The following is a 22,943-nucleotide window of genomic DNA, read 5'->3' on the forward strand; positions in this document are numbered from 1 at the left end:
TCTTTTTTTTTTTTTTTTTTTATATTTTATATATATGTTTTTTTTTTTTTTTTTTTTTTTTAGGGACGGGGAATAGTATGGGCCGTCATGGTGGATTCAAGGAAACGGAATTACCGGTAAGTCTAATTGCGGTTTTTCCATTTCATCCACCATGACGGCCCACATTGAGACATATCAGATAACTAAATGGGTGGGGATATCGCCTGTAGAACCTTCCGGCCGAAAAGAGCTTCATTTGCGTCCGGAAGATTAAGACGATAGTGTCTTACGAAAGTATTAGCACTAGACCAGGTTGCGGCTTTACAAATCTGGTCCAGCGAGACCCCTCCTTTCTCGGCCCAAGAGGAGGATGTGGCCCTAGTAGAATGGGCTTTAACATTACCAGGACAGGGTTTGTTCTGGATCTTGTAGCAACATTCAATAGTGGATTTGATCCATCTAGCTATGGAAGACCTGGCTAACTTCTTTCCTTTATTCTTCCCTGAAAACTGAATAAGGAGATTGTCGTCCACCCTAAAATCTCTGGTAGAATCCAGGTAACGGATAACTATGTCCCTGACGTCCAGGAGATGTAACCTATCACTAGACCCTGCCTGATCGGACCTAGGGATAGAGGGTAGGAAGATCTCCTGCTCTAGATGGAAAGGAGAGACTACTTTGGGGAGAAAGCCTGGGTCGAGAGTTAAACGGATGTGATCCTTGTTAATTTGGAGGTAGGGCTCTCTACATGATAAAGCCTGGATCTCCCCGATGCGTCTGGCTGAGGTGATGGCGATCAGAAAGGCAGTCTTAAAGGAAAGGTGTTTTAGAGAGATCTCCGATGAAGGTGCAAAAGGAGGTTTTGTTAAGCCCTCTAGTACGGTGTTAAGATCCCAGGTCGGAATTCTGGATCTCAGGGAGGGTCTCAACCTAGCAACCGCTCTGAAGAACCTCCTGATCCATCTGTGGTTGGCCAGGCTACAGTCATAGAAGGAGCTTAGGGCAGAAATTTGGACCTTCAAAGTACTAGGTCTAAGGCCTAACTCAAGGCCGCACTGTAGAAAGTCCAAAATTCTGTTGATGGGAGGAGAGGTGGTGTCTGGGCGCTCAACTCCTAACCAGGAACAGTATTTCTTCCAGATCTTGAGGTAGATGGAGGAGGTCACCTTTTTCCTACTTGCCCTCAGAGTACATATCACCTTTTCCGAAAGTCCTCTGCTTCTTAGTGTCTCGCTCTCAGGATCCAGGCTGACAGCTTGAACATGCCTGGGTCTGGGTGAAGAAGAGGGCCCTGGACTAGAATGTCCCTCTGGAAGGGAATCTCCCACGGATCCTCCAGCGATAGCTGTCTTAGGGTGGAGAACCAACTTCTCTTTGGCCATAGAGGGGCTATCAGGATGAGAGTAGTCGGTTCCTCCAGAAGCTTCTGGACAATCCGAGGTAACAGTGGTATTGGGGGAAAGGCGTAGGCTAGTCTCCAATTCCAATGTATTGATAGAGCATCTATTGCCCATGGATTGTCCCCTGGGTTTAGGGAGCAGAAACAGTCTACCTGCGCATTTTTCCTGGTGGCGAATAGGTCTACCTCTGGACAGCCCCACCTTTCTGAGATCTTTTGGAAGATCTTCCTGTTCAGAGACCATTCCCCTGGGTCTACTGTCTCTCTGCTCAGAAAGTCTGCTACTGTGTTCTCGCAGCCCTTTAGGTGGATGGCGGACAGAGATAAAGTGTTTACTTCTGCCCAGGAGAAAATTCTTTTTGCTATCTCGCCAAGAGGCCGTGATCTTGTTCCCCCCTGGTGACGCAGATAGGCCACCGTTGTGGTGTTGTCTGACATTACTCTTAGATGTTGTCCTTTTAGAAGGCACTCTCCTTTTAGTAAAGCTTCCAGGACTGCGTAAAGCTCTCGGTAGTTGGAAGATCTGTCTCTTATTTCGGCAGGCCAGGTACCCTGTAGAAGATGATCTCCTATCTTTGCTCCCCAGCCTCCGAGGCTTGCGTCCGTAATTACCTGAATGACGGGATGATTCCGCCACTGAAGGCCCCCTAGCAGCCTTCTTTTTACTTTCCACCAGTCCAAATCTGTTTTTACAGACTGAGGGATACGAAAGACCCTGTCCAGGCTTAACTGTTTTCCGTCCCAGATAGTTAGGATCCAATTTTGGATTATTCTTGTGTGGCTTTGGCACCAAGCCACCGAGGGGATGCAGGCCGTTAGGCTTCCTAGGAGACTCATGGCCTTTCTGATGGAGCAGTTGCGAGCCTTCTGGAATGTTCTGACTTTCTCTATCAGGGCAGTAGCTTTGTCCTGAGGGAGGAAGGTCATCAGCCGAGACGAATCTAATTCCACGCCCAGGAACTTTATTCTTGTGGACGGGGTTAGGGTGGATTTTTTTATATTTATAATCCATCCGAGGCTCCTTAAGAGTTCCGAGAATCTTTGGGTTGCCGAAAGGTTGTCGGATTCTGTCTTGCCCAGGATTAAGAAGTCGTCGAGATAAGGTATAATTGTGATTCCTTCTTGACGAAGGCAGGCCACCATCTCTACTACGATCTTTGTGAAGACCCTGGGGGCCGAGGAAATACCAAAAGGGAGGGCGACATACTGGAAGTGATGTATAGACCTGTCTGGACCTCTTAGAGCGAACCTTAAATACCTTTGGGAAAGATGATGGATGGGGACGTGGTAGTAAGCGTCCTTCAGATCGATTGACGACATGAATGCTCCTTTTGGGATCAGAGGGATTGTGGATGGGATGGTCTCCATCCTGAACCTCCTGTATAAGATAGACCTGTTTAGGGGTTTTAAGTTTATTATCGTGCGAAAGGATTGATCTGGTTTTTTTACTAAAAAAAGACTGGAATAGAATCCTCTTCTTTCCTCTGGTATAGGAACCTTTCGTATTACCCCTAGCTCTAAGAGGTCTTGGACGCCCTGCCAGATTTTCGGGAGATCTGATCTGCTCTGAGATGTGATGCAGTATCTTTTTGGGGGGACTGATGTGAACTCTATCCTGTAGCCCTGGGAGATTATATTTAGCACCCAGGGATTTGAAGTTACCCGACTCCAGGAGGATAGAAAACCCATCAGTCGCCCCCCTACCCTGGCGTCATTGCTGCTTCGGTTGCCTATTCTGGGGATTGAGGATAAAGCCTCTTCCTCTCCCCCCTTTTGGATAACTCCATCGGCCAGACTTCCCTTTCCCCCTGTAGGATCTCTGCTGGGGTTGGTACTGCCGAAAGGGCTTCTTCTTTGGTTCTTTGTCCTCTGGAAAACCCTTCTTCTTGTCTGCTGCGCCCTCTAGGATTTTATCCAGAGTGGGGCCGAAGACAAATTCCCCTGAAAAGGGGATAGAACAAAGCTTGGCCTTGGATGCCTTGTCTCCGGACCAGGCTTTCATCCATAAAGCCCGACGGGCAGCATTAGAAAGGGCAGCATCCTTGGCGGAAAATCTGATTGACTCTGCCGATGCATCGGCTAAAAATGCCGTGGCGGAGCGGAGAAGGGGGAGAGATTCCCTGATCTCTTCTCTTGGAGTCTTGTTCTTCAGATGTTCGTCTAGTTCTCCAAGCCATATATACATTGCTCTGGCAACGGATGTGGCGGAGATGTTAGTTTTTACCCCAAACATCGCCGCTTCCCAGGATTTCTTAAGAAGGCCATCTGCCTTTCTATCCATAGGATCACTTAGCTGAGAGGAATCCTCAAAGGGTAGGGCGGTCTTTTTTGCTACCTTAGATACTTGCAAGTCGACCTTAGGCGTCTGGTTATATATTTTACTTTCAGACGGGTCAAAGCAGAGCCTATTCCTGAATTCTTTAGGAACGCCAAGTCTCTTCTCTGGATCTGACCATTCCTCTAATATCATCTCCTTTATATTTTCATTGATGGGGAAAACAATAGGAGACCTAGCTCTAAGGCCCCCAAACATCTCATCCTGAACCGTACGGGGTTTAGGAATATCTTCAATACCCATGGTGGACCTGACTGCTCGGAGCAGCTCTTCCATTTCTTTAGCGGAAAAGAAGTATCTTTTATCCTCCTCCAGAATCTCTCCGTCCGACAAGGGTTCCTCATTAGGAAATTGTCTGGATGAGGCAGAGGCCACTTCAACCTCTTCACCCTCAGAGGAAGAAATAACGGATATTTTACGCTTCTTAGAAGGGATGGGGTCGCTGGCAGGAGTAGATAAGGAGGCTAAAGAGGACTTAATCTCATCAGAAATAAAGGACTTCATCTCCGAGAGTATATCTGGTTGCTCCGCTTTCCAAATCTCCGAAGTGCAAGGTTTGCATAGTCGCTTTTTATAATTTTCGGGGAGACGCTTGGAACAAGCACAGCATTTTAAGGGCTTTGTTTTAGATTTTAATTCCTTGCTGCCCTGCAGAAGGAAGCAACCAGATAACCCAGCATCAGTAATTCAGATTTACAAGAACTGAAATATATACCCCCCCGAAGGGGACTCACTGTGCTGGAGGCAGAAGGATCGGGACCTTCCTGGCGGGGAGCAGGTGTCTCGGACATCGCGGTGTGACAGGAGAGGTGCTGAGAGGAACCGCGGTCTTCTTTTTAAATTTCCCGGCGTCTGACGTCATCAAGCTGCGCCCTGCATGACGGCGAAGGCCTGCGCCGCACTAGCCTACCAAGAGAGGCGTGCGTCGCCCGGCCCGCCCATAGAGACGCTCCATGCGTCGCACCTGCTCCCCCTGCCGGACGCTGGAGCTCGGTCCTCCGGAAGGAAAAGGACGCCGAGCGCCGCGCGTGCTGAGAAGCCGGCACCTTCGACTGCGTCCACAAGGAGGGAAGGAAGTCAGAAGGTATGGGGAGGACCACAGGCCTCGGCATAAGCCAAGACGAGGGTCCTCGATGCTCCTAGCTGGCCAGCCTTGGCCCCTGCCGCGGGAGGCCAGCTGGAGAACCTGTAAGAAAGATACGGTTATTTCATCCTCCATGAAGGAGGAACTCTCCACGTGTTGGCCCCTGTAGGGGCAGGAAAGCACTGAGGAGGTGGAGGGGTGGGGGGTTCTTAAACTCTCTATGTGTTCCTGCCCCTACAGAGGTCAAGGGTCAATCTCAATGTGGGCCGTCATGGTGGATGAAATGGAAAATATATAACCTGTCCTATTCTTGTCCACGCTTTGCGGACAAGAATAGGCAGTTATTTTAAAGGCCGTCCGTGCCATTCCGCAAATTGCGGAACGCACGCGGACGCCATCCGTGTTTGCGGACCGCAAAACACACAACTGTCGTGTGCATGCTGTAGCCTAACAGAGTGCCGTTTCAGTAATTTTAATGGTCTCTGATGCAGATGTGAAGATAGTCTTAATATGATTCTGGCTGACTGTTCTTTCCCCTGAATTTATGGCAACCTTGAAAGGAAGTTAGCATTGGCAGTTCCCAAGGTGCAGGTTGACATCATTACTTCCGTGGTAGATCCAAAAGGCATAGAGATTTCACTCTGGAAGGAACATGCACAAACCTGAGAATCAGCTGGCCATAGCCTGCATACAGACTTCTTCACTGGTGGAAGAGCTGCTCGTCTATACCAGCACTGTGCAGACAAAAATGCATTGAGGATGTATCATAGGAGCGGAGAAAGTATGTACAAAGATCTACGGCTTTAAAAATAGATTTATTTCCATTGATTATTATTTTATTTTTTTATAAAGCCTTTGTGAATATAAGGAAGAAAAGGAGCAGAACTGGAAGAGAATATGAACTGCTAGGATCTGCAAATCTGGAAACAAGAAATGTTATACAATGTCAAGTAGGCTTTATTGATTTCTAGCATTTAATTTGAGAATAACTCCACAGTGTTGGTTGCGGTCAGGTTCCACAAGAACGGCAGAGGCTTGATGGAGAAAACGTATAAAGCTAAATATTAGAAAGGCCTGTGTCTGGTATTGCATCTCTGCCCTATTGACGTGAATGTGGACGAGCAGCAATATGAGAGACATCGCATAGAAAAGACTCAGGGACACGGTTTTTCTAAGCGCTGTTTCACATGAGTGGATGCCGTGCGTGTCATCCGCAGCGTGAATTTCAGCCAAGCCCCACACTGGACAGCAGAGACATGGAGCATTAATATGATTGATCTTTTTACTACAAAATCACAGAGACAACTTTATCTCACTGTGATTTTGTAGTAAAAAGATCAGAGAGGCAAAGAGCGTTATCAATCATATTAATGCTCCATGTCTCTGCTGTCCGGAACAGAGCTTTGCTGTCATACACGCTGTGGATGACACGCACGGCATCCGCTCGTGTGAAACAGCCCTAAGGCTACAGTCACACAACGTTTTAAGAACATTGGTAGTCTATGGCCCCATGCACACGGCCGTTGTTCACAGCCGTGTACGATCTATACCAGTGTATTACTGTACTGTGCCGGCAGCAGGGGGCGCACGGCGTCATAGCAACCAGTGACGCCGTGCGCTCCTGCTCTCAGGAGGGATCCAGGCCGCGGTTCCACGGCCCGCACACGGCTGTGAACAACGGCCGTGTGCATGGGGCCTATAGCAGTGTTTCCCAACCAGTGTGCCTCCAGCTGTTGCAAAACTACAACTCCCAGCATGCCCGCACAGCCAAAGGCTGTCCAGGCATGCTGGGAGTTGTAGTTTTGCATCAGCTGGAGGCACACTGGTTGGGAAACACTGGTCTATAGGATTATTCACATGGCCATAAAAAAATGGCCTGTAGATAACAGCTGTCAATAATAGGATATGTTTTCACTGACCGAAAGCCCCCATACAATTGAAGTGGATTGTTTTTAACTGCTGGGGTTTTTTTCACCGATGTGTGAATGTATCATCTTCTGGAAGAACGAGTAAGTAGAGTATATCTACTGTAATAGGTCTACTTCTTATTTTGACAGGAAGCCATTTAAAGAGAACCTGCCACCATAGAATGTGTTGCAGTCTGCAGACAGCTTGTTATAGAGCAGGGGAATGTGAGCAGATTAAGGTGTATTCCCATCACAGACAATGAGGGCATATCACGAGGATATGCACCCATTGTCGGATAGGTGCGGGAATTGAACAGAGGGCGCACTGCGCAGCCTCCCTCCATTCATTCATTTCTATGGGGCCGCCGAAAATAGCCGAGCACTGTCTCGGCTATTTCCGTCTACCGCATAGAAATGAATAGGGGCAGAGCGTGCGGGATGCGCTCCCATTCACTTCTATGGGAGCAGCGCTTGGTGGTGGACAGACCCTGGGAAATCCGGGGTCCTCCAGCCACAGCTCTCCCCGCTCCGTTTTCCTTGTAGGAAATTTTTGGGTAAAAAAATAAAAATCAGCAAAATCTGTAATTTCTGATTTCATTGTTCGTGGGGTGGTGATATCAGTGACTGACATCTATCTATGTATACACACTTAAGCTACATTCACACGACCGTAAAATTTGCTGTCCGCAAAATATACAGATGACATCCGTGCCTCCATTTTTTGTGGATTCATTGTAACAATGCCTATCCTTGTCCGCAAAATGGACAAAAATAGGACATGCTCTATATTTTTGCGGACCTGTTGAAACGAATGGGTCCTCATCCAATCTGCAAAAAAAACGAACCGGACACGGAAACAAAATACATTTGTGTGCATGTAGCCTTACATAGAGAATGCTGTCAATCGTGTGGGATTTAAATGTATAAAATTACAAGCTGCAATGACTTTTCCCATAAATTCTATATCTATCTGCTGTTGCCTGCAGATTGCACTGCATTTCATGGCGACGTCAGATTTTCTTTAATTGGTTTGTGCGCTAAGTGACAGTTTCAGAAGTCACAATGTAGAAAATGTTGTGAAGACCTGTTGACTACTGTGATGCAGGGAAACCGGTAAATAGTGAGTATCTGAGCAGACTTAGCGCCACCACTTTATTGCTTGCGCCAGCATCATAAGGTGGCATATGTGCAAAGCTCTGCGACAGGAACGGTTTGAATATTTATGAGGACAGCAGAACATCATGAAGATCATCCTTCAACTAAAAACATCAGTCTCTGAAAGTGTTTCTTTTTTTTTAGCTGTACAAACTAGTTAGGCTGGATTATGTCACAAAAAACATATTCCTGAGTTTTGTCAAGTCACTAGCCTGCAGAAATATGGCATCATATGGATATCTTTCTCCTGCTTTATACCGACATTCATCATATGTTCTGCATTTTAATGTAAGACACAGATAACAGTTTTATGTCTCCCCTTGTCAGTCATTGTACATATTCCAGATCTTGCTCCTAACTAGAATTGGCCATTTTACGGATCATGTAGTTCAAGATGCCTCCGTTGCGGTAATAGGTAAGTTCCACATCTGTGTCAAATCTCATGATGGCTTCAAAAGTCTTGCCTGTATTCAGCTGCAAAAAAAAGAAATACTTTTTAAAAAATAGATTTCTAAACTTCTGTCTTGTTAATCTTCAGCGGGCCATCATTCTGGCAGGCATTAATCAACTGCATGCAGCGGGGAGACAATATGGACTTGAAGCTCTCAGCAAGGACACTAGAAGGACTAGCAGGCCACCGAAGGTTAAGAAAATACTCTGGTAGCGCAATGGTTTCTTAACAGACATCATAATGTTCTATTCAAAATAATTCAACCTAACCCAAGCATTGGACTATTGTAATCCAGCTTCATGCCGCCATATGGCTTGTAGAAATCATATTGGTATCCCAAGGAATAGCTCTGAGGTGAGGGAGCCAAGACCAATAGCTAGATGTAACATTAAGGGGTCACTCAGTGCCCACATGATATCAGGCATGGTCATCTGATGCCTGGCGCTGTGGGCCATCATATTATTCAGAAAGGTGAAACAAATAGTCCCCGGATTCACACGATATGACTTCATGTAAAAATTCACAAGGGGGACTCCACAAACTACTGCTTCCGAGTATGTATTACAAAGAAATAGTGCGTTTATAGTCTGTTGCTAAGGAGCAACTGACAGATTTTTTTAAAGACATTCAAAGTCTATACTGGTCTCATTGTGAGCACTTACTAATAGACATCAGTGCCTCTAGGGCAGTGATGGTGAACCTTTTAGAGGCCAAGTGCCCAAACTGCAACCTAAACCCACTTATTTATCGCAGAGTGCCAACACGGCAATTTAACCTGAATACCAATATAGTGTATCTTCCATGTACTTTATCATTTAGCTATAATAACTGCTTGTGCCGTTCATAGCGCGCCCTTCGCTGATAAATGGCAGGAAAAGTCTAAGGCTTATTGGTACACCATAGACTTTTTCCAGGGTGCGGGTGCCCACAGAGAGGGCTCTGAGTGCCGCCTCTGGCACCCGTGCCATAGGTTCGCCATCACTGCTCTAGGGCGAAGGCAGAAAGGGCTTTAATCCACAGATTTTACCTTGATCTCTACATTCATGCCTGGTCGGAGGTCTTTATCTTCAGGAATGAGAATGGTGTAAAGCTCTTGTCCGCTAAGTCCCAATGCTTCTGCATTTTCTCCTGGTAAATACTGCAGAGGTATAATTCCCATTCCTACAAGGTTACTACGATGGATGCGTTCATAGCTTTCAGCCAGGACAGCCTTAATTCCCTGTAGGAAAGAGCAAAGTGCTTTATAAAGTGAATAAAACACGATCTGTGGCCAAGGCTAATGGGCAGGCTGTAAAACCAGACACACACCAGCGAGTTCAATGTGAGAAACTCGCAGCGTGTCAGTGTGAGGTCCTGTTCTGACAGGATCACACGGCATTATACTGATTTAAAATGATGTGTGACCCTGAATTATGCTGACAGCATTATGTCAGTGTAATACAATAGATTTCAGATCTCACAGGGACACAGCCTTATAAATCGTTCTAGCTATGCGATCCTATCAGAGGAGCAGAGGTCAGAACTGACGCACGCTACGAGTTTCTCACATTGAACTCACTGGTGTGTGTCTGGCCTGAAGGGTTCAGTGCAATGAAGGAAATGAGCATAAGAAAGGGCAGGTGACGTTTAATGGCAGCATATTATTCCAATGTTCCCAAGATTAGGAAAGCCACAAATATCCACTGGTTACAAGACTACCTAGATCAGACATACCAGTAAGAAGGGCCCTTTGGCTGCCCAGTCTCTGGAGCTTCCAGATCCATACTCCTTGCCAGTAAGAAGGATTAGATTCTGTCCAGCCTCTATGTACCTTTCAGCTGCATCAAAAATATCAAGCTGGAAAAAAAAAGAAGAAACGGTTCACATAACACCAAGACTAGAGATTCAGCATGAACAGATACGGGCAAGGTGTACAGAGTGTGAAGGGCCTCCACTTACTGTTTCATTGGATGGTAAGTGGATGGTTAATGGGGCCTGCTTGCTGATGAACTTGTTGAACAAACGAATGTTGGCAAAGGTTCCTCGAGCCATTACTGCATCATTACCTCTGCGGGAGCCATAGGAATTGAACTCCCTTGGCGTTAAGCTGTGGAAAAGACAGGTACAATGTTCAACTGTAAATTGTGTAAAGCAAGAAACGATGTCAGTGCTGTAAAGGTGGCCATAGACAAGAAAGGGTCACTGACAAATATCCTATTCACAGGCATTTCAAAGTAGGCGAGTTAAAGTTACGTAGGTAGATGTATGCCGTTTATCTAAAAGAAGCAATGGGATAAGATATGTTGGATTTTAACCTTGTGACCCTAATGAGATGTTTGGTGGATCACCAGACCCCATCAAAATTAGCTTACCTGGCGGGGTACTACTGACCTATATTACTAAATTGAAAGATTTGTGCATTTTGGGCACCTGTTCCAATTTAAGATCAGCTGTCATCACAGAGATAAATAGTCAATGAGTCTTCAAGCAGGGTAGATGAAGCATTATACGATGCCAAACAGCTTAGGCAGGGTGCTGAATCTCCTTTAAGAGGCCACTCCTGTATATAGACTTACTGGAAGTACTCCATGATATGAGACTTATTGGCAATGCTCTATGGGAAATGAATATGCAAAGAGGTATCTCCCAAGAAAGGGGCAACTTTTAATAAGTGGCGCTGGCAAGATAGTTCTCTTTCTTGGTAGATACCTCTTTGCATGAGATGCTAAATAAAACCCATGTGTACCTGGTCTTCCAGGATAGAGTCACTCTTTGAATGGGTTCCCACTATTTAATCCATATCCTTAAAGGGGTATTCCCATCACATACAATGGGGGCATAATCTCTACGATATGCCCCCATTGTCTATTAGGTGCGTGTCGCACCTCTGGGACCTGCATCTACAAGGAGAACGGAGCAGGTTTCACAGGGTCCGTCCACCACCAAGCACTGCTCCGATACAAGTGAATGGGAGTGCACCGCGCACGCGCAGCCCCTGCTTCCATTCATTTCTATGGGGCAGACGAAACTAGCCAAGCCAGTGCTTGGCTATTTTCAGCGGCCCCATAGAAATGAATGGAGGGTGGCTGCGCGTGTGCAGTGCGCCCTCCATTCATTTGCCCCCTCCGGGACCTGCACTTGTCAGACAGCGGCTCGACTTCAGGCAGGGATATGACACACGTTGTATGGGCACCAAGAGGTGTTTTCTCAGCGGGACAGAGCCGGTTTTAGGTAGTGCTCATGTTTACATCTTCCCTAACTGCCGGTGATCACCGAGTGATACTCAAGTTGAGTCCCTTTATATGTGAGACACTAAGGTGGATATATGTGTGGTACGGTTAAGGCGGGCATTAAACTCCTAAACTAACTATATGGGGATGAGGCAGCAAAATATGTAAGAGTTTTCTTTTCCATTGCGAAAGAAGACTGCTGGACCCCCAAACTTGTTTCATGAAATGCTTGCGATCAAAGATTGCAGTAGGCCCGCTACGTACGGTTAATGTGAGTATCGGATGAATGGTGATATGGCTGTCAATCCTGTCAATTTCTTGCCCATGATCGGGGGAGAGAGCGCGGGGCACATGCTCGCTCCCCGGGGGCCGCCCGGGCTGCGGGCCCCTTACCTTTTTTTTCCCCTGTATAGACAACAACATGTCAAGTGGGATGTTTTGTGTGTTTGTTTTGCCGTATTAGGCTGTGGATGACGGACGTATCCCGCATTTCCCCCAGCAAGGGAGATCTCCATAAGCATTGATACTTGTATGAAATTGTTCTTAATCATGTTGCAAATTACAAATTTCACGGACTGTAGGATTTTATAATATTATAATTGTAATATGGATATGAATTTTTGTATTATAAACTAATAAAATATATAAAAAAATAAAATAAAATAAACAGATGTGGTATTGCCACATCTAAAAATGTCGAAACTAAAAAAAATAAAGTGATTACATTTCAGTCCTTACAGGAGACTGTAAAATAATTATGCTGAAAATACACATTCCGTTTTTTATGCAGTTTTGAGACCCAAAGTCAGAAGGAGTGTAAGCTCTTCCTTTATATTTCCCATTCTTCTTGGTTCACAAAATTGCATTAAAGGGATTCTACCACCTGGACATTTATGGCATATGCCATCAATGTCCGATAGGTGTGCTTGCTTAGCTATTAGCAGAGGTCCCACAGAAGTGAATCGAGAATGCCACTTCTTCATTCCCGACAGCATAAGAGGGGACTACCTTCTCAAGATAGGAACGGGTCCAAGAAGTGGCACCCACACCTATCGAACAATCTGTTTAAACAGCATACGCGTTTCCAGCCTAAAAAGACAAAACCTATTCCATAGATTAACATAAAACAAAGAACATTCAGGCTTTGCATGCTAAAGATTATCCTCCTTACCCTTTGTTAGTTAGGAATCGAGCTGCAGGGCTGTTTCTTGCAATGTTTCCGGCAGGAGAAATGTGGTCAGTAGTTACAGAGTCACCAAGGTTTAGGAGGACATAAGCATCAGTGATTGGTTTGGAAGGTACAAGTTCCATTGTCTAGTGAAAACACAAGTATCTGTCAGTGAGGAAGTGGCAAAAATATACATTACGTTTCTGATTAGGCGATTCTACAAATCAATTTCAACCTGACATCTATGAACATAAGCATTGAAGAGAAGACATTTAGGTCCCCTCAGAAGAAATGACTGTTCAGGGTGTCAACCACATTGTGTCAAGATATACACCTAAGCCAAAAAGATCTAGTAAGATTTCTCGTACGTGATCGATCTGATCACCATCTCCACTGTTCCTTGTGCAAATATTGGATCTCCTCTAGCTTCCAAAATAACTCCTATCTGTATTCCGACTTTACGGTGTTGGACTATTGGGGAATTAGGTTTAAGCAATCCCTCAATATCGTATTAGCCAAATGTAAATCCAGTTGACTGATCCCAGTTTTTTCATATAAACCTTCTTGGCCAGACTTCTGTTGGTTATATAATGTGTAGTAAATGAAGATTACAGCCTTGATGGGTTTTAGGGGAGCTACTTTAGGCTGGTGTTGCACATAGTTTCTTTTGGCATTCACCAGTTTCTGGTGATTACGGTATTGGCAGGTGTTTTTTGACACGTTTTAATAAAAAAAAATTAAATGCCAGTTCCAGATGATGCATGGAAATATTAAACTCAGGACAAACATTTATTCTAGCAGTGTTTGTTCACCCTTGAGGTGAATTTTTTGGGTCAATGCATATATTTTTTTTTATCACAGGATGCTCTAGGTCTGGCATTTTAACCCCTTATTTAGGTTATCCTCCCACATACCTCCTAACAAAAAAAAAAAAATCTGCCTAAAATATGTCAAGACATCCTGTTCTTTCACAGGAGCCACACAGTCCACTGACACAACAGATTTTTCTAGCCATGCTCTGTGACCTGTGCAGAGGTCAGGAGGGAGTAGATACGCTGCGATATCACCTATTATCAATGGTGGATCCTGTGTTATGTCTACGGAGGTCATTGTAATTCTGCATGTGATAATGTGATGGTTTCTGAAAAGTTACCTGTACGGAACAGGACATCTTAACATATTTCAGCTGTAGTTGTCAGTGTGAAAACTGCACAATTTTAAGATTTTTCCTAAATATAGTTAGTGACAGGCACAATTAAAAAATTTGGAAATATTCTAAGAAAATATGCTTAACATAAAAACATGATTTAAACAGGTCATGTTTCTACACACTTTAAATCCTCAAAGTTTGTACTTTAAATGAAATAATAATTATGCAATGAATGATAATAAGCAGTGTCTGTCCTAAAGGTTACACATACCAAGCTGTCAAAGAACGGTGGAGATTTGATATATGTTGATTTTGGATCCCAAGGATATAACTGATCAGTAGGCGCCTTCAAGTTATTCCAGCTTTCATTGACTTTCTGCAAGACAGAATACTTTCAGATGACTCAAGAATATGAAACATGTAAATCAATCCCGTCTCGTTCTGCTCTGTTAAGCTAGCTGCCTTACAGCTGGTGGCATAGGGACAGACCCTGTTAAGAGCTCATATTGCTCCTCTGCTAAAGCCTGACATAGCCAATCTATGACAGGCTGAAGACCAGTGCAGCTACAGGCAGGAGCAGCAATACTCTAGCCCAGGGATGGACAGCTTGTGGCTCTCCAGCTGTTGCAAAACTACAACTCCCACCATGCCCTGCTGTAGGCAGTGTGGGCATGCTGGGAGTTGTAGTTTTGCAAGAGCTGGAAAGCCTCAGGTTGGCCATCCCTGCTCTAGCCTATACAGAGTTCAGTGCGGCTGCAGGGGAGTTTGTACTCCCATTCATGGCTCTGTATGAGAGTATGGATCCTAAAGTGCAATAGGCACGTCCTAATTCATCTCGACACAGCAAATGTGTGTGCACACCCAATCACCGTGTACAGCGGTGCCCGAGTGGGTTAATTAGTGTCAAGAGGAACTAGTACAGTACAGACTGGTGGGGAATTGGGAACTGTCAGAACAAGTGTGTGGAGAAAAGGAAGGGGTGGGGGAATCATTAACTAGTGTGTTATTTTATACATAAAAAAATAAAAAAAACATTCTAAACCCTTTTCTGTTAAAAAAAAAAATAATATATATCATATATCAGCAGCCCCTTTAAAGTCAGAGAAAGGGTGTTCCAACAGAGCGTTTTATGGCACATCAGCTAAATATGCCATAAATGTGCCATCAATGGGACATCCACCAATTGCAAGAAAGGAAGAGCCAAGAGTCACAATTTCTGTGGAAGACAAGCCATGCATAAAGGAATGGGCTGTTCTCAGGGTTGATAGTCTGACTGCTATCTCATATGCCATGAAGGCGCTTTGTTTTAAAATGCATGGGGCTGAGCTACAAAACCTAAAAGCCCCCCATACACAGTGTATTGTCACCTTTCCCAGCAGGCTCCTCTCAAACCGATGAAGGTGTGGAAGATAAAGTTTGGGCTACATACAAACCGGATTCCAAAAAAGTTGGGACACTATACAAATCGTGAATAAATACTGAATGCAATGATGTGGAGGTTCCAACTTCTAATATTTTATTCAGAATAGAACATAAATCACGGAACAAAAGTTTAAACTGAGAAAATGTACCATTTTAAGGGAAAAATATGTTGAATCAGAATTTCATGGTGTCAACAAATCCCCAAAAAGTTGGGACAAGGCCATTTTCACCACTGTGTGGCATCTCCCCTTCTTCTTACAACACTCAACAGACGTCTGGGGACCGAGGAGACCAGTTTCTCAAGTTTAGAAATAGGAATGCTCTCCCATTCTTGTCTAATACAGGCCTCTAACTGTTCAATCGTCTTGGGCCTTCTTTGTTGCACCTTCCTCTTTATGATGCGCCAAATGTTCTCTATAGATGAAAGATCTGGACTGCAGACTGGCCATTTCAGTACCCGGATCCTTCTCCTACGCAGCCATGATGTTGTGATTGATGCAGAATGTGGTCTGGCATCATCTTGTTGAAAAATGCAGAGTCTTCCCTGAAAGAGATGACGTCTGGATGGGAGCATATGTTGTTCTAGAACCTGAATATATTTTTCTGCATTGATGGTGCCTTTCCAGACATGCAAGCTGCCCATGCCACACGCACTCATGCAACCCCATACCATCAGAGATGCAGGCTTCTGAACTGAGCGTTGATAACAACTTGGGTTGTCCTTGTCCTCTTTGGTCCTGATGACATGGCGTCCCAGATTTCCAAAAAACTTCGAATCGTGACTCGTCTGACCACAGAACAGTCTTCCATTTTGCCACACTCCATTTTAAATGATCCCTGGCCCAGTGAAAACGCCTGAGCTTGTGGATCTTGCTTAGAAATGGCTTCTTCTTTGCACTGTAGAGTTTCCGCTGGCAACGGCGGATGGCACGGTGGATTGTGTTCACTGACAATGGTTTCTGGAAGTATTCCTGAGCCCATTCTGTGATTTCCTTTACAGTAGCATTCCTGTTTGTGGTGCAGAGTCGTTTAAGGGCCCGGAGATCACGGGCATCCAGTATGGTTTTACGGCCTTGACCCTTACGCACAGAGATTGTTCCAGATTCTCTGAATCTTCGGATGATGTTATGCACAGTTGATGATGATAGATGCAAAGTCTTTGCAATTTTTCGCTGGGTAACACCTTTCTGATATTGCTCCACTATCTTTCTGTGCAACATTGTGGGAATTGGTGATCCTTTACCCATCTTGGCTTCTGAGAGACACTGCCACTCTGAGAAGCTCTTTTTATACCCAATCATGTTGCCAATTGACCTTATTAGTGTTAATTGGTCTTCCAGCTCTTCGTTATGCTCAAATTTACTTTTTCCAGCCTCTTATTGCTACTTGTCCCAACTTTTTTGGGATTTGTTGACACCGTGAAATTTTTAATCAACGTATTTTTCCTTTAAAATGATACATTTACTCGGATTAAACGTTTGATCTGTCATCTACGTTCTATTACAAATAAAATATTGACATTTGCCATCTCCACATCATTGCATTCAGTTTTTATTCACAATTTGTTTAGTGTCCCTACTTTTTTGGAATCCGGTTTGTACATTTTTCGCCTGATCCTTTTGTTCTACCAGTGGATAAGTGTTTTTTTTTCCCTCTCTCCCCATAGAACGCACATACATGTTCATATGAACCAAACGTGCACGTGTAAGAGCGGGACGGGCGACAGCCATTACATGTGTATGGCCAGTTTAACATTAGCATCGCTCAGCCACCTCCTCAGGGTTCTGTACAATACAATTATGCCGTTTATGGTAAAGATGGCTCAATACCTCGATCTTTTCATACACCTCTTTGAACATTCCAGGGATGACATATTTGCGTTCCACAGCCTGAATTTCGTCTCTTGTGGGCCAGATATCCCTTAAGAATACTGGCTTGCCATCAGCATTGATACCTATGAAAATTGTAAGACAGGGACAGTAACGGACAAGGAAAGAGTCTCATAAAGCATCTGCCACCTGAAGAATGTTGTCAAAGGAAATTAAAAAAAGTGGGCAATCTCTTGAAGCAGGAGTGTACACAATAATGCCCCCATCCCCCTGAATAATGTCTGTTAATGGGCATCGTTTGACCTGTCTCAGGCTTTCTTCACACCGTTTTTTCTTTTTTTTTTGCCACACCTAGCACATGCAGCATTTGGAAAAGAATAGCAGCTAAAAAAAAATAAAAAATCCCTACTGAACATCTGGTTGCTGCTATCTTTAAGAAAAAATGTGGCGTTTTCACCAAATGTTAGATTTATGCTATAAAAAAACTGCCATAAATACACTGATTAATCTCACTCTATATCCCATTGTAAATAATAAAGCTATGGATGCTTGCAGGCACCACTAGGGGGAGCTCACTACATATGAATTTATACAGCTACAGAAGAACTCAACAGCGGGTGTAAAAACCTGTGAGTAGGGCTGCAGGACATTCATTTAGATAGAACAGGAAGCAGATGAAAGCAGCTCTGTGCCAGGCCCCCCTTCCACCGTAGGCCCCTGTGGCAGTCATTTAGTCTCCGTGGAAGGTACACCAGTGGCTTGAAGGCTGTTGCAGCAGAAATATCTTGACTAGTAGGAAAAGGCACCATGGCTTACGGAGGTGTAAACTAATGCCACATTTATAAGGCAGCCTAGAGACTGGGCAGGAACAGATGTAAAAATACACCAATTCAGCTTTTGACATTATATTCACAATTATTTTATGAAACTCCCCAGAAATACAAGGATATTCGGCGCAGGCGCTCTGAGAGAAGGACGCTCGCTTGGCCGCTCCTTCCTCAGTGCGCTTGCGCCGATGACGTCAGCCCTACACTCAGAAGAGAGTCTTCTGGGACCCATATTGTTTAATATCTTTATCAGCGAAATTGCAGAAGGCCTCGATGGTAAGCTGTGTCTTTTTGCTGATGACACAAAGATTTGTAACAGGGTTGATGTTCCTGGAGGGATGCACCAAATGGAAAAGGATTTAGGAAAACTAGAGGAATGGTAAAAAATCTGGCAACTAAAATGTAATGTTGATAAGTGCAAGATAATGCACCTGGGGCGTAAAAACCCAAGAGCAGAATATAAAATCAGTGATACAGTCCTAACCTCAGTATCTGAGGAAAGAGATTTAGGGGTCATTATTTCAGAAGACTTAAAGGTAGGCAGACAATGTCACAGAGCAGCAGGAAATGCTAGCAGAATGCTTGGGTGTATAGGGAGAGGCATTACCAGTAGAAAGAGGGAGGTGCTCATGCCGCTCTACAGAGCACTAGTGAGACCTCATTTGGAGTATTGTGCTCAGTACTGGAGACCATATCTCCAGAAGGATATTGATACTTTGGAGAGAGTTCAGAGAAGAGCTACTAAACTAGTACATGGATTGCAGGATAAAACTTATCAGGAAAGATTAAAGGACCTTAACATGTATAGCTTGGAAGAAAGACGAGACAGAGGGGATATGATAGAAACTTTTAAATACATAAAGGGGATCAACAAGGTAAAAGAGGAGAGAATATTTAAAAGAAGAAAAACTGCTACAAGAGGACATCGTTTTAAATTAGAGAGGCAAAGGTTTAAAAGTAATAATCAGGAAGTATTACTTTACTGAGAGGGTAGTGGATGCATGGAATAGCCTTCCTGCAGAAGTGGTAGCTGTAATTACAGTGGAGGAGTTTAAGCATGCATGGGATAGACATAAGGCCATCCTTCATATAAGATGGGGCCAGGGGCTATCCATAGTATTCAGTATATTGGGCAGACTAGATGGGCCAAATGGTTCTTATCTGCCGACACATTCTATGTTTCTCTTCCGGGTGTAGGGCTGAAGTCATCGGCGCAGGCGCACTGAGGAAGGAGCAGCTAAGCGAGCATCCTTCTCTCAGAGCGCCTGCTACGAATGAGGACCGGTACGGCGCAGGCACGGGATTTGAGCTGCAGGCAGGGCCAGCGAGTGGAGGAGAGCGCTCGCTAGCCCTGTCAATCAAGTGGAGGAGGGGGCGTTTTTTTCAGACAGAGGATATGGCGGCTACCAGCAAGTCCGCCCAACTTGCTGGTAGTGAAGAAATTTACATATCACAAAAGTATGTTTTTTACTGAAATTACTGCACAGACCGATGTAAGAGGGGTAAATATGGAATCTGCTTACATTAGCAAATATATTAAGTCAAAAACTGAAAATTGGTGTTTGGGGGGGTGACAGAAGCCCTTTAACTCTATCAGTCATCATAAATTATAAGTAATCAAAAGTCTGAACTAATCAGTGCCGCTTATCACATTTAATATTGATTCCAAGTAGATGCCAGTGTAGAAGAGCTTACCCAGAGGCTCAGTCTCAAAGTCAATCCTGATGGTTCCAGCTATGGCATAGGCAATGACAAGAGGTGGTGAGGCCAAGTAGTTTGCACGTGTATTTGGATGAACACGGCCTTCAAAATTTCTATTGCCAGATAACACACCTACAGCCACTAGGTCTCCCTGCAGATACAAGAGAATAGAAGAGAAATAGCAGCGGTCAAGCGGTCGGGACACAATATTTGCCTTGTTCTATAGCAATTTTAAAAAAATCCATATTTTTTAAATAAAAAATATAGATAAATTAATCTGGAGGAATTTACAGAGATTGGACTGAAGAGAAACAGCATGGATGCCACACTATGGAGGACACACTGTAGTCAATGCTGATTGTCTGGTCCTGAAGGATGGTCAGATGAAAGCTCTTGAGGTCACTGCCTGCAGAAATTAGAGGTACTATACATGCATTCATTTTGCATGAATGAGTGTATTATGGGCCCATTTTTTGCACTGATAGTATGGCAGAGTGTTCAAGTCAGCCACGGGTGTACCGACAGAAGCTCACAGCGGCAGAGGAGTCTGATGAGTCTGTGATGCAGCCAGTTAGGATCAGGAGACCGTGATCAGGCTGGAACACTGGGATAATACTGGGGCAAAAATGTGCCTAAAAGAAGCCCCCGCAAAACTGGCCTTTGTGCAACTCTCCAAAAGGTCAAATTATTACAGTGGTATAAAAACCTTGACCTGACCAGTGAGGTGTCCAATTAATGCCAAGCTGTACCTGAGTAATGGCTTCCACAACAGATTCCGGCAAAGGTCCACTGTTTCCAATGCATGTCATGCAACCATATCCTACAACATCAAAGCTGAGAAAAAGAAGGACTTAATATACATACTTGCAATGCAAACAATAAAGAGGTTTGTTTCTGGCAGGTGGACCACCCCAGTGTTGCCCATTGTATTGGTGCCAGATTGCAAATTAAAGGGAGTCTGTCAGAAGTTTTGACTATGCAATGTAGTAGTGTGAATATGCACCTTTAGGGTCCATTCACACGTCAGTAATGTGTTTTGCGGATCCGGCAATGTGCGTTCCACATTTTGCGGACCACACGTCACCAGCACTCTCATAGAAAATGCCTTTTCTTGGCCGCAATTGCGGACAAGAATAGGACATGTTCTATTTTTTTGCGGAACGGAAGTGAGGATCCGCAAATGCGGATGCGGACAGCACATTCCGGCCCCATTGAAAATAAATGGATTCGCACCTGTTCCACAAAATTGCGGAATGGATGTGGACCCTTATTCTGCCAGGTTATGCTACTGATAATGCCCATGAGATGGTGCGTCACTGTGAAGTGCTCTCTATACTGGGTTGCTTCACAGCTCCTCTGTGTCTAGTGTTCTCCTGATTGGACACTTCATCTGTCTGTCAGAGCAGTGGGGAGCGGCAGTGAAGTAGAGAGCACAGCACAGTAAAGCACCACCTTCTGAGTACTGGCAGGAGCAGAACCTGGCAGAATAAAAGTTCATATTTACACTACTCTGGATAATAAAACTCTACAAAAAGCATCTTTGTATTGCTCTCCCCAGCCCCTACCTAGTGCTGTCAGCAGTTAGCACCATCAAAACTGATAGCTGACAGACTCTCTAAGTATAGCAACAGTTGCATACTGTATATGCCAATCACTAACGTCCCAACATAAATATATTTTCGTCAAGGATGGTTTATTCCAATGGTCTACAACCTGTGGAAGTGAAGCAACTGTGAAAATACAACTCCCATCATGCTGTCCCTGCTGTAGGTTTGCAACAGCTGGAAAGCCACAGGCTGAAGATCACTAGTAGAGATGAGCGAATTTAACATTTAGAAATTCGTTCACACTTTGTTTGGTGGTAAAAGGTGAATTGCGTTATGGATTCCGTTACCATGCACCATAATGCAATTCTATGACGGAATGCATAACGGAATACCTTTAGAGGCATTCCGTTATTCATTCCGCCATAATAGAAGTCTATGGGCTGCAAAATGGATCAGTCCCATTTCCGTTATGCAGGGGAGTCGCTCATCTCTAATCACTAGTTTAGACAAAGGCCCTTTCTAACAAGAGAGACCACTATTAGCTGGAAAGTACGGACAGCAGAATTTTATGGCATCAAATCGGCTGCGTCTTAAAGCTTCTTGCTCTCAGAGTTTGCTTGATTTTATATTTTTTTTTTACTTCTTAGTATATAGCAAGTATATGAAACAAGACACAACTTTGCAGCACCAATGATTGCGGGAAGGAAAAGAGAAACAGAGGCGACATGGATGTCCCATAAGGTGGAGTCCTGAAACTGCCAAAAGGGACTTTTAGTCCAGTTTTAGCAAGCAATGACATCACTAGAACAAGGCACCATTTGCTGACTGGTGGGGAGCCAATCGCAGGCCGGTCCATGGTCCATTTGGCATTTTCTCTGGATGAGGCCACTCCTATCAAGTGGCATAGATTTCCCAATGGACAGAGTTGCGATGCCTGCACAGTGACTGGCTGAGAGAGTGGAAGTGCAGCAGTGGTGGGGGTTAAACTATGCTATCACTTGCCAAGTATAGAAAACTCCTTTAGGCTACTTTCACACCTGCGTTCGGAGCGGATCCGTCTGGTATCTGTACAGACGGATCCGCTCCTATAATGCAGACGATGAGATCCGTTCAGAACGGATCCGTCTGCATTATATTTCAGAAAAAAATCTAAGTCTAATTGTTAGTCAGACGGATCCGTCCAGACTTTGCATTGAAGGTCAATGGGGGACGGATCCGTTTGAAATTGCACCATATTGTGTCAACGTCAAGCGGATCCGTCCCCATTGACTTACATTGTTTGCCTCCGCACGGCCAGGCGGACATGAAAACGCTGCAAGCAGCGTTCGGGTGTCTGCCTCCTGAGTGGAACGGAGGCCAAACGGAGCCAGACTGATGCATTCTGAGCGGATCCGCATCCACTCGGAATGCATTGGGGATGTACGGATCAGTGCATTGTGAGAGCCTTCAAACGGAACTCACAAGCAGAACCCCGAACGCAAGTGTGAAAGTAGCCTTAATCATTTTTGGAAAGAGTGCCTAATATGTAAAAGGCTGTAATAGACAAGATTTTTTATGGACACATACCCAAGTTGGGAAAGGTACGGCATGACGCCACTGTCCCTGAGATAATACGTCACCACCCCACTGCCAGGAGACAGGCTTGTCTTGATATAAGGCTTCACTGTTAGTCCAGCTTCCACAGCATTTTTGGCCAACAAACCTAACAAATGGAACACAACTTTTAAAGCTAAGAGAACAGACAGAAAAACTGACCTGAAATCTGCTATCTTACCAAAAT

The 22,943-nt window shown here is 44.6% G+C and overlaps 1 protein-coding gene across 3 annotated transcripts in view; it reads right to left on the reverse strand.

Annotated features, from left to right (window-relative positions):
• Window positions 1-7,511: 7,511 nt before the first annotated feature.
• The window catches only part of ACO1 (aconitase 1), a 51,016-nt gene continuing 35,584 nt past the window's right edge, over window positions 7,512-22,943 (reverse strand). For all 3 annotated transcript variants that reach the window (XM_044271507.1, XM_044271491.1, XM_044271499.1), the window contains exons 12-21: window positions 22,730-22,865; window positions 20,366-20,450; window positions 19,611-19,767; window positions 17,089-17,213; window positions 14,109-14,213; window positions 12,691-12,833; window positions 10,249-10,396; window positions 10,024-10,146; window positions 9,338-9,529; window positions 7,512-8,333 (exon numbers count right to left, since the gene is read on the reverse strand). In XM_044271507.1, the coding sequence (XP_044127442.1) occupies window positions 8,214-8,333; window positions 9,338-9,529; window positions 10,024-10,146; window positions 10,249-10,396; window positions 12,691-12,833; window positions 14,109-14,213; window positions 17,089-17,213; window positions 19,611-19,767; window positions 20,366-20,450; window positions 22,730-22,865 (1,334 nt within the window). In that variant the 3' untranslated portion in view covers window positions 7,512-8,213. The remainder of the gene's footprint in view (window positions 8,334-9,337; window positions 9,530-10,023; window positions 10,147-10,248; window positions 10,397-12,690; window positions 12,834-14,108; window positions 14,214-17,088; window positions 17,214-19,610; window positions 19,768-20,365; window positions 20,451-22,729; window positions 22,866-22,943) is intronic.

This window comes from Bufo gargarizans, chromosome 1, assembly GCF_014858855.1.
Source record: "Bufo gargarizans isolate SCDJY-AF-19 chromosome 1, ASM1485885v1, whole genome shotgun sequence".
Classification (NCBI taxonomy): Eukaryota; Metazoa; Chordata; class Amphibia; order Anura; family Bufonidae; genus Bufo; species Bufo gargarizans.